The following is an 18771-nucleotide window of genomic DNA, read 5'->3' on the forward strand; positions in this document are numbered from 1 at the left end:
ACACAAAACCTTCTTCCATGTCCCAAAATTAGGGGTTAAAAAAAAAAATAAATAGAAAAACCTCACTATCCCCCAACATAATGGCTACCATCTCCACATGCCTTACTGTCACACCTCATTCCCGCGTCTTCTCTCACTCCCGCAGTCCGCCCAGGAGCCCGGGCCCCTTTCTGCAAAGCCCGGGCTTCCTCCGGGCAGTCCCAAGGAGGCCTAGGGTTTCGGTGCCCGCTGTGAGGGCGGGCATCGATGTAGGCCGGGTTATCCGTCCCGGCGGAGCTGTGGAGACCGATAAGCTGCCGTCGGATGTGAGGAAGCGGACGATGGAGGCAGTTGACGCGTGTGGCGGGAGGGTGACAGTTGGTGACGTGGCGAGCAGGGCTGGACTAAAGTTGAATGAGGCTCAGAAGGCTCTGCAAGCTCTTGCCGCTGATACAGATGGGTTCTTAGAGGTAGTTTTTTGCTTTTTCTTTCTGTTTTTCTTTCTGTTGGGATAATGTTGTGTTTGTTGAAGTAATTAGTCTGTGAATTTTGAATAGATGGGGTTTAATTATTTAGAAGTTCCATTTGCTGATAAAATTGTGATAGTGGTGACCACTTATATTTGTTTTGCATGTGCATTTGTTAGCTGAGTGATTATATTATAGGCTAGAGTTCACAGTGGTTTTGGTGCATGGCAATGCGCCTGAGTGACAATCAAGACATACATGCATTGATTCAAGAAAATCCTGAAAAGCGATATTGACGGATAAAGGGAAAGTAGCTGGAGGAAGTGTTATTTTTATTGTTATATTATAGTTACTCATGTGATTTTGAGCTGGTTAAGTAAAATTCAAATAGAATTCCTTAAAAAATGGTGGCTACAGAATTCAATACTTAACTTTAAAGGTAATATATTTAGTTCATGTTAATTCGTGTGAACTGTAGTGGTCGAGTCATATTCGAACTGTAACTTTGAAGGTAACAGTTTCAGTTAATTTATATTGCAATCAACCATGTTTTGGTATTGTAGCCAAAAGGTATGAATAACTGGATGTTGCAAAGTTATCTCTGTAGATGTAAAATATTTTTACATGTGTAGGGTTTAGTGTGAACTTGGGTTATACTAACAAAACACTGGCTTGTTACTTTTGATCTTTAATCTTCCAAGTTTTTGATTGTGAGAGTACAATTGTGCCAAGATGGTCTCTGCAGGTTTCTGAGGAAGGTGACATTCTGTATGTGTTTCCGAAAGATTATCGATCAAAGCTTGGTGCCAAGTCGTTTAGGATTAAAGCTGAACCCCTTTTTGAAAAGGCTAAGGTATTGAAGTTGAAGATAGTTGTATACTCTGCTAGTAATTGTTGACGATATTATGATTGGTAATAGATGTTTTGGCTGTTTTATGATCTTTGGCTTTGACAGGCTGCAGGAGAATACTTGATAAGGGTTTCTTTTGGTACAGCATTAATTGCATCCATTGTTATTGTTTACACAACAATAATTGCTCTGGTTACTAGTAGCAGAAGGTACTTCATAACTTTAACATGAACTTACCCAAATGCTTGTTGATCCATATCATGCGAGATTGCTTCATGCATAGTTTATCAGGAACACTTTTGTGGTTCCCATGCAATAATAATGTGGTTTTAAGTGCAGTGAAGAGGACAATCGTGGAAGACGAGGCAGATCATATGATTCAGGATTTACCTTCTACTTTAATCCAGTAGACTTATTTTGGTAATTGTTTTCCTTACTTTGTTCCCTTTATTTGTTTATTCTTTTCTGCTTCTGTTGTTTTGGGTGGGAAGAATCCTATGTCCCGGTGTAGGACAGCAGATTGTTTCAATACCTTTTTTAACTGTATCATGTAACTGGTACTCAAAGTTCTGTAAACTTGCATGTTTCTTGTTGATGAAAAGGTTTTGATTCTTCCTATTGATATTTTATGTGCCCAAGTGAAAAAAAAAAGTGAAAAGAAGAAAGGCAAGAGAGAAGGAGATAAGGAAAATAGTAGAGCGGTTTAAAGATATTGATTTGATCAACATATGTATTTCTAATACTTCTAATTACATACACATAAGATATTGATTATTAATTTCGCTTTGTGTTGATTTGAGAAAATTGATCATTCAATACAAATGTTTGAGTTAATTATCTTGTTGTCACTAAGCATATATACTCTATGAAGTAGCACAATGCTTAGTAAGAAACCCATTTTTCTGTGCCTAACTTGAGTTGCTTCTGATCAAATTTTAAGTTGAATGCGATAAAATTTTGCTCCTATTCAGTTTAATCTCAGTTTGTAGCATGCTTAGCTAGTTTCTTGCTACTAAAAACCCAGTTTCTTTGAGAGAAACCTAGTGACAGATTGTTATATTTTACCATGGAAGGTACTGGGATCCATATTACTATAGGAGGCGAAGGATACAAGCTGATGATGAGAAGATGAACTTCATTGAATCGGTGTGTGTTGCAAATGAGTGAATTTTGTTTTATCCCCCTTTTGGTAATATTTTACTGTTTCTGACAGAAGGATTCTGCTGTTGTTTTTCTCTAGGTATTCTCCTTTGTATTTGGAGATGGTGATCCCAATCAAGGAATTGAAGAAGAGAGATGGAAGTTGGTAATAATTGAGGACTGAATTCAGTGGTCCGTTGCCTTTGATGGTTGAATTGTTTTTTGTTTCTTTTTCTCAATACATTTATTACATAGGTTATGTCACTGGATGCTACGCTATTTATATGATACACATTATTTATAAAATGCAAGTTCTCTGTTACTTTGTTATCTTTTTATCATCCACCTAACCATGTTTGCCTCATCTGATTGCTATTGCTATTTATTTTATGTGCAGATTGGGCAGTATATATCATCTAATGGTGGTGTTGTTGCAGCCGAAGAACTTGCTCCATATCTTGATATAGATTCTGTGCAGGGACTTCAGGTAATTTGTATTCCCGACTGTGGTATTTTATTAGCCACAGATGGAGGGTAGCTCCTTGATCGCAGAGTTTGTACTCTGTATTACATGTTAAACTGCGGAATTCCAAAACTAGAAAGCAACAACAGGGATCAACCTAAGTTGAATGTATACCAGATTCCACTCGGTGGCCCAGAACTCAAAATTTGACAGTGATATTTTTTCGATTCCTTTATCTCATCTTTCTCAGTTCCATCTTTCCCATTCTGGTGTGATGCTGGAGTTTTCTTCTCCATTTGTATGGTGCCAGCTGCTCCATCCTCTAACAAACACCTCTATTATCAGTCTATCCTTGTTGAGTGTTGTTTCTCCTTTCGTAAAATCTGCAGCTCTTTTATTCTTAGCCCATTTTTGCTTTGCTCTCTCATAAACTTTCTATATTTATCTATCAAAGATTATTGTGAATTTGTTAGGATCCCTAAACCTAAAATATTATTGTTAGGATCCCATTGATATATGAGTTAGGTACCATTAGTAAGTGCTTGTTTGGGTGCCATTAAATTGATAGAAAAAGATCTTTTTTCAATGAAAAAATAATTTTTTTTTTTATTTTTTAGTGTGTTTGGCAAATTTCTAGTAGTAAAAGTAAAAGTATTAGAAAAATAAAAAAAAAAACATCTTTTTTGAGAAGCTACAATTTCTAGTTACAATTGATTAGTTACATGAGTAGTATAAATGGAAGTTATAGGGCAGAGGGAAAGGGGTCTAGTCATTTAAATATTTGTGAGACTTAGGAGTGCAAAGGATCTCTCAGATATACCTAACCCATTGTAGTTCCATATCCAGAAATACTATAGACTTTTGAGGAAGGGAAAAGGCTTGTTTGAGTGAGTTTCTAAGAAAAGATCTTTTTTCGAGTTATCTTTTTTTAAAAGATCTTATAGAAAAGTAAAAGTAATTTTATGTTTGGATATCTCATGCAAAAAATCTTTTTATCTATCAATTATTTTTGGGCTTAACAATATAAAAGTACTTTTTTGTTTATTTATTATGTGAAAAACATCATTTTTTTAAAAAAGATATATTTTTTTTAATTTTTCTAGTGCTTTTATTTTTATTACTAGAAATTTACTGAACACTAAAAAATAAAAAAAAGATATTTTTTCATTGAAAAAAGATATTTCTTTTATCAACTTAATGGCACTCAAACAAGCACTAAAAAAAAAGAATTTGCATGGAACCCGTCCAGCCCACTTTTCTTTTACGTAACACATTTGATTTAAATTCATGACATCTTAAGTTCTTAACAGTAAAGAGTGTAATAGATCTCCAGTTGATCGACTTTCCTTAATTTGAATTAGCGTGTTAAGATTCTCAGTTGCATTTTGAATAAGATAATTTAAATAAAGGCTCAATTGTTTGACCTTGTGTTCTACTATACTACTATACTTTCTTATTAGCTGTATTGGGTTTCTTTTCTTTTCATTGCTTCATTTTTATGATATAATGTTTTGCTATGCTTACTGTTGGTGTTCTATTGACACGGTTTATTTGGTTGGTTCCAGGATGATGAATCATATATCTTACCTGTGCTTTTACGTTTTGATGGTCAGCCTGAAGTTGATGAGAAGGTATTTTGAGATATTGTCATAGAATGAAACATAATCATTTGTGCCCCTTTTCATTCCTTTGCAATGGTGTTTTCATGGTTATCTTTCCTACTTTTTTTAGTCCTTAAAATTTGAAAGAGCTCCCTGTTGTGACCCTTCCAAACCTCAATCGGGATATTATCAGGTCCTACTGCCCTGCCATTTTTCATCTGCTTTAGAGCCTCTTTTACCTCGAAGTCTCGAATCCTTCGATAGTAGTTAAAGTTTTGATCTTCTTCCCTTGTGCATAATCGACCAAGGCTCGGAAGAGTCTTCTGTCCCTCATTAAATAACTCGTAGAAGTAGCTCTTCCACCTTTCATTAATCTTCTCCTCTTTATACATTCACAAATTTTTCTAGATACGGTTGCATCATATGAGTATTACTGTCCATTTTTGTTTTACATAAAACATTTGGTTCTTGCTTAGTTGATAATTCCTTTGCCTCCCAAAAAGTATAAAGTATTACCTGACTTCATCTGGGAATGATTAACCTTTTTGTACTTCCATTTAGAAAACACAAAAAACAAAAGCAAAATACTGAATTGCATGTTACTTGTTTGCAGGGAAATATCGTATATAGGTTCCCATCTCTACAGAGGACAGCTTCTCAAAAGGGTAAGCGGAAAGAATATGTTGGTAGAAAATGGGCAGATTGGGTTGGAGGAGTTGAGAAGTTTTTCAAGGAAAAAACATGGCAATTCAGGTTCTTATCTTTTGGTTTTTTCTTTGTTTTTTGACCTCAGGTATTCTCATATCATAAAGTCATAACAACATGCACAAATGTTCTATTTCAGTAAAACAAGCACATCAGAGAGAGCAATGGTTATTGGCCTGGGTGGCTTTAATCTGTTTGGAGTTATTATTCTTGGAACCATGCTGAAGTATGTTATTCCCTTTATGTGTTGGTTATGTTTTTTTTCTTATGTTTCTGCTTCTCACTTCTGTTTTTCATTGATCCAAAGAGATATGACAGTTGCACCTAGTAGCTTCATTAAATTTGTGGCAGACATCTTTCCGCTTCTTCAGGTATGATTAATATTCCAGTTTGAAATAAATTAAGTTCTTTGATTTCAGAAATGGATTCGCAAGTTATATTTTTTTGGTTTTTTTTTTTTTGAATTTATGAAAGAATTCTTGATGATGATAATTTTGAGAATTTGATGGTAATGTCTTGCTGTAAATTTAGTATTTAATTCCATGATTTGATGCTGTTGCTTAGAGAAATATTATTTAAGACTTAAAATTTGAGGGTAACATGACCCAAAAAGAAAAATAAAAAAGTAGTCTTAGTTCTGGACTCTGCAAATTGGTGTCGCTGGAAAACATCATGTGTTGACCATCGATGAATGCTTCTCTTGCCTTGCTATGGCTTTTAAATATGATATAAATTGAAAGCATTGAAAACGTGAAATTATTGATAAAAGATGTTTGAGCGTTTGACAGCTTCTTTATGCCCTTCTTTCACTACCAATATATATTTTCTTGAGCATGAGGGTGTTATTTTAATGTCTATTAGCATTGGTTTAGGTTTGCTGTCACAATAGATTGAATGATGAATTGATAATATTTTCAGATTTATGCTGGTTCCTTCTTTGCGATTCCCCTTGTCCGATGGTTTTTTATTAGGAAGAGGAATGCTGACATTGAAAAGAGAAATAAAATTAGGAAGCAGTGTGCAAAAGTACTCGAATTACCTGACCCTTCCCTGAGACAGAAGGTATGGTTATTCATTTTGCTCCCATGTAAGTTAGAACAACAATATATGATGCGCGAAACTGTTATCTTGCCCATATAGTATGTCGATAAGTGTTTTTTACATAAATTTCTATAATATAATTGAAATTCTTTTGAAGTTCATGAAGGAAATGTTGTAGCCGTTAGTGGAAAATAAATATGGATACAAGTTTTAGATTTCTTCTGTTTTTTATCCTTTGGTAACCATTGGCTACTATATAGTTTCTGAATGTTTCAATTGCCATTGTTACATTATGTTTCTTACATATTTTTTATCACATCCAATATGTTATGTGCGTTTTCTTGATATGCCCTTTTGTGATTTGAGGAAACCAATGAATTGGAATAGGAGAGTTAAATGATGTTTGTCAGCAAAGTTTCTGAAGGTGTTTACTCTGTACTCAACATAATCTCTCAGACAATTTCCTTTGTTTTCATTTCAGCTTTTCAGTGCTAGGGACATGGCCCAAAAGACAGTCATAGGACAGGATCAAATTGTGTATAGCACTGACAAGGATTTACTAGAGCAAGAGTACGAGGCTCGTGAATGGGATAGAAAATTTCGGGAGCTAGAGAGATCCGATTAAGATAAGATCAACTGTAAACAGGTAAATTTTCTCTAATAATATAGTTCTGTTGATGGCATTTGCATCATACTAGACATTTTGTTGCTTAAACTGATTAGTTCACAAGTTATATTGAAATTTCAGGCCATTGAAGCTCACATTTTGGCATTCATGAATTACCAATTGTAGCACAGCATCTATAATTCTGCCTTTTGTGGAACGATTTGATGCGCTCCCTGATGAAATAGCATTTTTTCTATGGTGGTCACTACAAGATATGGCAAAGAACTCATGAAATCTGCTATGATGATATTGCCTCCTTTTGCTGCTTTATTCACCATTTCATTTCATAATTTGATTGGTGAACTATACAAGGGGAAACTGCGAAGGGTTTTAATTAGGGGAAACGTAAATTAAAATAAGCGTGTCCTTTGTATTATGTGAATATATTTATTTTATACGTCAGAGTTGACGTTTATTGGTGTGTCCAGTTACAACATAATCAACTTGTATTATAATGAAGAACTTAATTCAAAAGGTAGGTGGCAAGATTGAGAAGAACACTATCATAGGTACAATGGTTTATGGTTTCACAATTGACCTTTCTTGTTTTTTGTTGGTATCTGTTTCTGCTTAAGGGATAATAAAATACTGAATTCTAACGTCGGCGATATTGAATCTTAAACTAGTTGATAAGCTTCTAACGAGTTATTTCTCAAGTGGGCAATAACTTCCTAAAGGGAAATGAATCTCGATCACAATCGATTATTGACAGAACGACGTATTAAAAGCGTCACGAACATTGAGACACTCATCCAAAAGTACACAAATATATAAATAAAATATAAAAAACCATAATATATTTTCAATGTAAATCCAAAAAAAACATTAAAATTTCAACCACACCAAAGTCGTTAACTCGTTATAACAGTAGTGGGAACTGTACCACTACCAAATCAAATCAATAAGCTTGTTATTTACCGAGTCTTTTGTCTCGGTTTTTAATTTTTTTAGAATTTGAATCCTTTAAATTTTAGATTTTTATTTTGGAGGATAACGTGAGATTTCTCATCATTGAATGTTTTTTCTCTCATATTTTCTCTTGGTTCTACCTATAAAATAAATGGTGATAGATTATATTTTATCCTTTAAAGTGAAATTCAAAATTTAGGTTCCAAATCCGGTTTTTTAGGACCCAAAATGAGGTTTTGGTGATCGAATATTTTTCTTTCAAAAAATGAAAGAAATGGTGTGAATTTTGATGGCTCTTTTTACCTATTTGTCATTGTTTTCAAAACTAATTACTTTTACTGTTTTGAAACTTATTACCCAGTTGCCATTCTTTTGCTATGGTGGCAACTGGTTTTTCCATTTGCTGTGGATTAAGTTTGTCACGTACTAACGACATCAGTGTGTAGATTTGTTAAACAGACACAAATCTGACATCATTAGTGGTGACGAATCTCAATCAGCAGCTGACAAAAAAATCAATTGCCACGGTGGCAAGAGTGATAATTGAGTAATATATTTCAAAACAGTGACAATTTGGTAATTAGTTCTAAAAACAGTGGCAAATAAATAAAAACGCTAAGTTCTGATTCACCAGAGCCCAAATTCAGCTTTCAGTTTGGACAGTTATGCCATATGACTGAATTAGACAAAACACGGGTTAGCAATTCATCTATTCAACTGGATGGTTAGGTTGATATTTGCAACAAATTATGAAATTACACAAGAAATATGTATTATGAGTTGCAAATAACATGCTCAAAATATAATCTTTCTTGTTTTTGTTGATATTGTCATATATAGTAGATTTAATGATGATGATGATAATTAGAAGCAGTAACTCTTCTAATTTTACTATAACAGTTTAGACGTTATTTTATATGTTTTAAATTAACAACATCAACAAACAGGACGGATCTAGAAAAATTATTATTCAGGATGGAACCAGCCAATCATGTCATGGCTCATGTTTGATGATGGTATAAAGAAACAATACAAATTTTTACTTGATGGTCAGGAAGCATTTTGCCTTATTGTTTGATAATGATAAATTGATATAAGATCAAACAAGTGGCTAATGGGTACTTTTAATTTCATGGGTGCTGTTTTCTATGACTTGCTAGACTCTCAGTACAATAAAATGAATAAATCCACACTTTAGCGGGAATTCACGGCCACAAAAGGGCACGAAGACTAATGCTATATTTGTTTGAAGGAATAATAAAAGGAAAGAAAAGGAAAGAAAGAAAAGAAAAAGAAAAATAATTATTTTTTATTATTTGGTTGAGGAGAAAAATAGAAGAGAAAAAAAAAAGGATAGATATAGATTAGTATTATTTCTGATTCTGATTATTCCTCATTGTGATTTGATTTTTGTGATTTCTTTAAAATTTTATGAGTCCTATGATTTATGATTTTTTGTTTGATGTAGGATTAAAATAAATCAGAATTTATAACCACTACCATCACAGAATGAAAGAAGGCTTGAGAATTATGTTTTCTAGTTTTTGAATATGTTTGGTTGTTTTAATATTTTATAAATATATTTAGTAGAGATGTTTGTTGTATATTGCTCTTTTAAGTATTTGGAGATAATAAAAAATATGTTTGTAATAATAATTGGGAATGATCTTTTTTTTCTGTTTTTTTCATTTTTTTTTATGTTTATTATTTTTTATAAAAATCCACGGATATCCATGGAGACTCCAGTCCCTGGCAGATACGGGGTCCCCGTTACCTGTCGCGGGGACGGGGACATGTTTTGGAGGCGAGGGGCGGGGGGCACATCCCCGCTTCTATGGAAATCTGTTGTCATCCCTAATTTACCGTCACAATTTTAAACTACAACTTAAAATAACGAATTAAATATCATAATTTATAACCAACATTTTGACAAATTGGTCGAGTCACTAGTTTAAAAGCTCAATATACTACAAGAAAAAAATTATGTTTTTGCCATGTTTTTTTTTGCTACACTATAAAAGCGTAGTGAAAAGGATCAATGGCCATACTTTTATAAGGGTGGCGATTGATTATTGATTTGGCCAATTTTAAATATCATGTTTACCAAAGCATGGTAATAGAAAAAAATAGACACGCTTTTAAAGTTTGGCCAGTGATATTTGTTATGGACACGTTTTTAAAGCGTGCCTATTTCCTATAAATATTTGGACACCTAAAAAACATAACAACAAAGTTTCCACCAAAAGTTTAGATTTTTCACAATTTTTTTCGGTTCACTTTTGGTCTCTAAAGCTATATTTGTTTGAAAGAAAAATGTAAGAAAAAAATAAAAAAAATGATTATTTTTTATTGTTTAATTCAAAAAAAATAAATTTTTTTCTATAATTCTAATATTATTCTTTTATTTTTTTAATATATTTTATAATATAAAAATAAAATTGTTTTTTTATAATATTTTTTGTTTTTTGTTTTTTTTATCCAAACACATCTAAAGAACATAAAAATTCATTCTATTTTTTTCTTTTTTTTTCTATTTCTTTCCAACCAAACATAGCCTAAAAAATTCACCTTTTGAAATTTGAAAAGTTTAAAGTGAAGTAATAATAAAAGAGGTTCAAATATTTGAAGATTTGAAAATTTTATTCAATTGAAAAGTGGTTGACAATACTATTTTTTTTTTCAATTTTAGTTTTGATACTTATTTTTGGGTTATTAAAGATAAATAATATTTGGATTGGACTTTTATTTGTATTAGGTTGAACATTAAATATGCTTAATAATTTAATTACTAGTATAAGACAACTATTTATTCTATCTTTTAAATAAAAATAAAATTATATGATATATAATAATTTCATACACTTAGTATTATTAATTTTTGTTCAAAAAAGTTGGAGGGGGAGGCCTATGCTTGGCCTCCTTTAGATCCATCTTTGACGACGACAATAATAATAACAAATATGGAATTTTGGAGGAGAATCAAATGACTGAAAATGATAATTATTATTAGAGAATATTGAGTAGTTAGTAGTTAAATAGTAGTGATTGATTGTTGTAAATTAATATTTATGATAATAGTTTGTAATGTTTTTACAAATAATTTATGTATTGTATTATATGACACATAATTTAATACACTAAATTATTATTTTAATTTTTTTTTGAGTTTTAATATGATATAAAAGTCATGGTANGATTAATCAATTCATTTAATGATCTACTAATTGAATTAATGATCTAATATTCTAACCAATTTCACCACCGATTCAATTCTGACAAGTATAACCATCAGCCCTGAGATGATGCATTATGTTATGTCTTGCGCAGTGCGCGTCTTTTTTTAGTCGTGTTAACTGTTAGGCACTAGATGTTGAAGTAACTGCATGATCACTATGACTGCGTTTGTTTTTAGAGACAGGACAGAACATGACACTGAAACGGAGACAATAGGACAGAGACACTAAAAATTATCTTTTGTGTATTGTGTTTGGATACGATGGACAAGACACTAATGTAATGTCTAGTATTATGTTTGGATACATATGGATAAGACTAAAATATTATATGAAATGACTAAAATAGCCCTGTAATTCCAAATTTTCTACATCAATACAAATTAATTTAATAAAAAATGAGAGTACGTAGGAATACAAACGGAACTTAAAAAAAATATTTGAAGAGGTAAAAAATTTTAATAAAAAAATATATTAGTATTTATATTAAAATAAAATTTATAAATATAATTATTTTATTTTAAAATTTATTATTAATATGTAGGAATACATATGGTTAAGATTAACAAATTAAGATTAATTATTTTTGTTATTATTTTTATTACAAAACAAATAATATAATATAAGATTAAAATGGTATTGAAGTAAAACGATAAAAAAAAGAATTATCTATCTCCAATAAAAAATTCTACAGAAAGAAGAGAGTATCTGAAAAACAAAGAGATAGAGGAAGAATAGGAAGAAAAAAGTATCTCTGAACAACGCAATAGAAAAAATAAAAAGGGGAATTATTGGAAAAAAGGGAAAACAAAATTTATAAAATTGTCCGTGTCCACTATTCCAAATCCCGTGTCCATCATTGTCCTTCGTGAAAGAGTGAACACAAAAGTATAAAAAACTGTCTTGGAGATAATATGTCCACTGTCCATGTCTCTGCTTCTAAACACTTTTTAAACAAGTGTTGTCCATATCTCCGTATCCTGCCCCCGAAAACAAACGCTACCTATATGTCAAATTTTTTTCTTTTCTTTTTTTTTTTCGTTTTCTTACTTTTATAAATAAACAACAATAACATGAAAAAAGATAAAAAAAAAAAAACTTCTGCATAGTATAAACTTTGCAATGATGTGACGTGGTGTATATCCATATTGCATAGTTAACCATTGCCTTTTTAAGTTTCTTTATTTATTATTTTATTTAGTTTTTCCTGTTTTTATTTTTGTTGATCCAAGTTTGATTTTTTTTTTTATCTAAACAAAAATCTATCTGGAATATTCAATGATAATTGTTTTAAACGGATGTATTAATTAATGGTATAGTGGAATTAAGTTTTCATCCTTCTTTTTGTATAACTAGACTTCTAAACTCAAGATATCTTTATTTAAAGGTTAATTTTCACAAACTAATGGTTTTATCCAATATTTTCCATAACAAAATTGGTGGCGACTCCATTGTTTATATATCTATTTTCTTTTGTCACATTCTTGTAGTCCATTTTGGGCACGTTGTGACAATAATTTTTTTTTTCTTTTGTAACCACTGTATTTTTTTTTCATAAAGATACTTTTTTTCAGCACCTTTTTCTTTTTTTTTTTTTGCCATTGTTTTAATGTTTTCTTGTTATAAAGACTAGCCTTACTCCCCATCCGATCATTTCAGTTGAACAAATTAAAGTTCACCTTCATTCATCGCGGCACGTGCCCTTATGTGCCACCTGAAGTGTTGCTGGCGTTAAGTCTTCAGCCTCGTATCAATCCTTTCGTTATTTTTAGTAAGTTTCAAACTCAAGTGTTCAAATTCAAGTTGTCATTTGAGTTTGGGAGAATATTGAATAGTTAGTAATTAGATAATAGTGGTTGATTGTTGTAAGTTAATAGTTTATATTGCATCTATAAATAACTTATCTATTATATCAAATGACACACAATTGAATACACTAAACAATTTTTTTAGTCTTTTCTCTTGAGTTCTAAGACAATATCTGAGCCATAATATCATTTTTAAAGAGCATAAGTTATTCTTCTTTTGATAAAACTATCATGATTATCTTTCACAAAGATACTTTTCCTTCATGTCTTTTTCCCTTCTCTTTAGCCACTGTTTTGATGTTTTCTCGCAATAAAGACTAATCATTCTTCTTTGTCGCATGGTTCTAAGTTAAATGAGCTGAAGTTCATTGTCATTTTTTTCCACAAGTGACCTCATACGATGCCCAAAGTGATGCAGTTGTCAAGCCTTCAGCCTCCTTTCCATCCTTTCATTGTTTTTAATAAATTGCAAACTCAAGTTGATACTTGAGTTAGTTTGAAGGGGAATATTAGAGAATATTGAGTAGTTTGTAGTTTAAACATATTGATTGGTGGTTGTTGTTCAATATTTATGATAGTAGTTCATAATGTATCTATAAATATCTTATGTCTTATATCATACAACATACAATTGAATAATACACTAAATATTTTCTTTAGTCTTCTCTCTATAGTTATAATATGGTATCAAGGCTATATATGGTATCCTCCTTGAAGAGTATACATTTTTTTTCTTCCGATGAAAGCACCATATTTTTCTTTCACAAAGATACTTCTTCTTTGTGACTTTTTTTCTTCTTTTTTTTCATTGTTTGGAGCCTTTCTTACTATAATGACTAGCTCCTCCTTTCCACCGCATCGTTCTGAGTTGAATTAGTCAAAGTTTACCACCCTTCGCCACCGCACATACCCATTCGCTCCACCCGAAGAGCTGTTACCATCAAGGCTTTAGCCTACTACCCATCCTTCTGTTATTTTTAATAAGTTTCAAACTCAAGTTGTCACTTGATTTTAAGGAGGAATATTAGATAATATTGAATAGTTGGTAGTTAGATGTTGGTTGTTGTAGGTTAATATTTATGATAGCAATTTGTCATGCATTTATAAATAGCTTATATATTATATCATATGACACACAATTGAATACACTAAACCTTAGTCTTTTCTCTTGAATTTTAACGCGCTATTAGAATTGTGGTATCCTCTTTAAAAATCATAGGTTATTTTTCCACCAATGAAACCATCATTTTTTTTTTTTTTACAAAAATACTTATCCTGTGTGTCTTTTTCTTTTTCTTTTGCCATTGTTGTGATGCTTTCTCACCATAAAAAATAGTCTTTTCTCTCCGTTGCATCGTTTTGAGTTGAACGAGCTGAAATTCATCGTAATTTACCATCACAGACGCCTTCATGCACATCACGAAGTGCCACTATCATCAACCTTCAGCCTCCTATCTATCTTTCCATTTTTTAATATCTCTCAAACTCTAGTTGCCTATTTAGTTTGTGGTAAGATACTAGAGAACAGTAAATAGTTGATAGTTGGATAATAGTGGTTTGTTGTTAGTTAATATTTATGATAATAATTTGTAATGCATATATAAATATGTTATGTATTTATCATATGATATACAATTGAATACGCTAAACCATTTTCTAAGTCTTCTCTCTTCAGCCCTAACATGGTATATGGTATCCTCTTTAAAGAACATAGATAAAGACTAGTCTATTGCATTTTTCTTTCAAAAAGATACTTTTTTTCTGTGCCTTTGCCCTTCTCTTTTTTACCACTATTTTTATGCTTTCTTGCCAAACGAGATGAAGCTCTCCATCATTTGCCACTGCACACATCCTCACGCGGGACCCTAAGTGTTGCTGCCATCAAGCTTTTAGCATGCTATCCATCTTTCTATTGTTTATAATAAGTTTAAAACTCAAGTTGTCATTTGAGTTTGAGGGGGATATTAGAGAATATTAAGTAGTTGGTATTTGGATAGTAGTGGTTGGTTATTGTAAGTTAATTTTATGATTGCAGTTTGTAATGTATCTACAAATATAACTTATATATTATATCATACGGTACACAATTGAATAAACTAAACCATTTTCATATTTTTCTCTCTTTTGTTCTAACATGGTATCAGAGTTATGGTGTCCTTCTTGAAGAGCATAGGTTATTTTTCTTTCGACGAAACCACTATATTTTTCTTTCACAAAGATATATCTCTTTTATACTTTTTTCCTTCTCTTTTGCCACTATTTTGTTGTTTCTCACCATAAAGACTAGGCCCTACTCTACGTCACATCATTTTGAGTTGAACAGGCCAAAGTTTTCCGTCATTTTCCATTGTACGTACCCTCATACAGCCGCCAGAAGTGCTACTATCATCAACCTTCAGCCTCCTATCCATCCTTCCGTTATTTTTAATAAGTTACTACTTGAGTTTGAGGAGGTAGGGATATTAGAGAATATTGAATAGTTGGATAATAGTGGATGGTTATTGTCGATTAATCTTTATGATAATAGTTTGTAATGCATCTATAAATAGCTTATGTATTGCATTATATGACATAAAATTGAATACGCCAAACCATTTCCCCAGTCTTTAATTTTGAGTTCTAATATGGTATCAAAGTCATGGTATTCTCTATGAAAAGCATAGGTTATTTTTCTTCCGATGAAACCACTATGTTTTTCTTTCACAAAGATACTTTTTTCCATTCTTTTTTTTTATTTTGTCACTATTTTGATGGTTTCTTGTTATAAAGTCTAACCCTTCTCTCTGTCTAATTATTTTTAGTTGAATGAGCTGAAGTTCATCGTTATTTGCCGCCGCACGTGCCCCACGCCACCCGAAGTGCTACTGCTGTCAAGCCTTTAGCCTACTATCCTTTCTTCTGTTGTTTTAAATAAGTTTCAAACTCAAGTTGTCATTTTAGTTTGAGATGGAATGTTAGATAATATTGAGTATTTGGTAGTTATATTGTAGTGATTAGTTTCTGTCAGATTAATATTTATGATCGCAATATGTAATGCATCTATAAATAGTTTATGTATTGTATGATACGACATACAATTGAATACCCTAAATCATTTTCTTAGCCTTCTTTGTTGAGTTATAATATGGTATCAGAGCCATGTTATCATCCTTCAAGAACATAGGTTATTTTTCTTCTAATGAAATCATTGTGTTTTTCTTTAACAAAGAAACTTCTCCGTGCTTTTAATCATTCTCTTTTGCCACTGTTTTGATACTTTATTACCATAAAGACTAGTCCCTCCTCTTTGCCGCATCGTTTAGAGTTGAATCAGCCAAATTTCATCGTCATTTGCCACTACACATGCCCTCACACACCACCCAAAGTGCTATTGTGTCAATCTTGAGCCTCCTATCCATCATTATATTGTTTTTAATAAGTTTTAAATTCAAGTTGTCTATTAAATTTGATGTGGGATATTAGAGAATATTAAATAGTTGGTAGTTGAATTTGGATAGTATTAATTAGTTGTTGTTGGTTAATATTTATGATGGTAGTTTGTAATGCATATTTAAATAGCTTGTGTTGTATCATATAACATACAATTAAATAGGTAAATTATTTCCTTAGTCTTCTATTTTCAATTCTAATCTAACAGCTCTAATATCTATTATTGGCCTCACGTTTGATCGAGTTCATATGCATTGTATTTTGTTGAAAGCCATATTTTGTAGTAATATTTACTAAATTTGTGTTGTAGAAGTATTTTATATATAGGTTTTGTAGATCTCAGATTTTCAAAACCTAACGGTTTCTTTTTTTTTTTTCGAGAAATAAAGTCTAGTAAGGGAAAGAAGATGAATACAACAAATTTTGTAGAGTAGTAGAGAGACTTTTTGCGGCCATGTGTACTATTGGCGTTTATGTTAGAATTTTATGTTTTGAAGACAGATTTTTTTAATTTGGTATTTGTGTATGCCTGTTTAATTTCTAAAATAATCCCAAGAAATAATAATAAAAAACAAATGAGAAAGAAATTATTGGAGTAAGACGAAAACTATAATCTAATTAACATAGTTAATAGTTCTCCATTATTCCTGTGAAGCAATGTCAAACATGCAAACAAAATTAAAAAAATTCATCACATGTCAGCATGTTATATTTCAGTGTCTCACAACTAGGGGTGTTCATGGTTCAGTTTTTTTATAAACTGAATTGAAACTGCACTAAACCATTTTAAATGGTTTAGAAACTGAACCAAACTACTTTGTCACATAAGAAACTGGTTTTAAACCAGTTTACAATACAGTACCAGTTTAAACCAATTCATAAAAATAAAACCAGTTTTAATTGAAAAAATCAGTTTAAACTGGTTTATAGGTTAAAACTAGTTTTAACTTTTAACATATATAAAATTAGTTTTTTCATTTTCTCTATCTCCCCTTCTCTCTCCCACTCTATCTCCCTTCCTCTCCCTCCCTCTCTCTTCCCCTCTCCCTTTCCCTCTCCCTGCTCTCTCTCTTTTCTCTCCCTCTCTCTCTCTCTCCTTCCCTTCTCCCTCTCTCTCTTCTTCTCTCTCTCTCTCCCACTTTTTCTCTCCTTCTCTCTCCCCCTCCTCTCTCTATCTCCCTCTCTCTCCTTTCCCTCTTTCTCTCTCTATCTCTCTCTTTTTCTCTCCCTCTCTCCCCCTCCTTTCTCTCTTCCTTCTCTCTCTCTCTCCCTCCCTCCTCTCTCTCTTTTTCTTTTCTCTCTCTCTCTCCTCCTTCCCCTCTTTCTCTTTCTCTCTCTCCTTCTCTCCCCCTCCTCTCTCTCTCTTTCTCTCTCTCTCTCTCTCTCTCTCTCTCTCTCTCTCCCCCTTTTCCTCCTCTCTCTCTCTCCCCTATCTCTCTTCCTCTCTCTCTCCCTCTTTCTTCTTTCCCCCCCCCTCCTCTCTCTCTTTCTCTCTCTCTCTCTCTCTCAACATATATAAAATTAGATTTTACATTCTCTTTCTTCCCCTCTCTCGCTCCCCCCTCTCTCTTTCTCTCTCTCCCTTCTCTCCCTTTCTCTCTTTTCTTCCCCTCTTCCTCTCTTTCTCTTCTCTCCCTCTCTCCCCTCCTTTATCTCTCTCTCTCTCTCTCTCCTTTCCCTCTCTCTTCCTCTTCTCTCTCTTTCTCCCCTTCTTTCTCCCCTCTCCTTTCTTTGCCTTCCTCTCTCTCTCCCCTCTCTCCTTATCTCCCTCTCTTTTCCCCTCCTTTCTCTCTCCACTGCCCCTCATTCTCCCCCTCTCCTATCTTTCTCTCTCCCTTTTTTTTCTCTCTATCCATTTCTCTCATTCTCTCTCTCCCTTATCCCTCTACCTCTCTCTCTCTCTCCCTCTCTCTTCTTCCCTCTTCCCCTCCTCTTTCTCTCTCCCTCTCTGCTTCCTTCTGTCTCTCTCACTTTCTCTCCCTCTCTCTCCTTGCGCTCTTTCTCCCCCCTCCCTTCTCTCTCTTTCTCTCTCTCTCTCTCTCTCTCTCTCTCTCCTCCTCCTCCTCTCTCTCTCTCTTCTATCTCTCATTCTCCCCTCTTTTTTCTTTTTTCTCTCTTATTTTGGAGAAAAGAGGAGGAATGAGAGAGAAAAGAGGGATATAGAGTGAGAGAAGGCTGAGAGAGAAGGAGAAAAGAGAGAAAGAAAGGTAGAAAAAGGAGAAAGAGAGAGGAGGGAGAAGAAAGAAAGAGAAGAGGAGAGAGAAAGAAGGGAAGGAAAGAGAGAGAGAAATAGGAGAGAGAAAGAGAGAAAAGGGAAAAAGGAGAGGGAGAGAGAGAAAGAGGAAGAGAGAAGGGAGGGAGAGAGAGAGAAACAAAAGAGGAAAGAAAGGGAAAAGAGGAAGAGATAGAGAGAGAGAAAAGGGGGAAGGGAGAGAGAGAGAGAGAGAGAAAAGAAAAGAAAGGGAGAGAGAACGAGAGG

At 32.9% G+C, this 18771-nt stretch overlaps 1 protein-coding gene across 2 annotated transcripts; it reads left to right on the forward strand.

The window, feature by feature from the left end:
• On the forward strand, positions 1–7455 carry LOC107625543 (uncharacterized protein At5g03900, chloroplastic). Of its 2 annotated transcripts, none has more exons than XM_016328205.2 (14): positions 1–449; positions 1192–1299; positions 1402–1505; positions 1636–1716; positions 2370–2442; positions 2537–2602; positions 2834–2923; positions 4465–4530; positions 5114–5253; positions 5345–5431; positions 5513–5576; positions 6124–6267; positions 6728–6892; positions 6978–7455. In XM_016328205.2, the coding sequence occupies exons 1-13, from the start codon at positions 81–83 to the stop codon at positions 6869–6871; spliced, it is 1536 nt and encodes a 511-aa protein (XP_016183691.1). In that variant the 5' UTR covers positions 1–80; the 3' UTR covers positions 6872–6892; positions 6978–7455. The 2 variants fall into 2 exon arrangements, with proteins under 2 accessions (XP_016183691.1, XP_016183690.1); XM_016328204.2 differs by having other exon boundaries at positions 6995–7455.

The sequence above is a fragment of the Arachis ipaensis genome, chromosome B02 (assembly GCF_000816755.2).
Source record: "Arachis ipaensis cultivar K30076 chromosome B02, Araip1.1, whole genome shotgun sequence".
Taxonomy (NCBI): domain Eukaryota; kingdom Viridiplantae; phylum Streptophyta; class Magnoliopsida; order Fabales; family Fabaceae; genus Arachis; species Arachis ipaensis.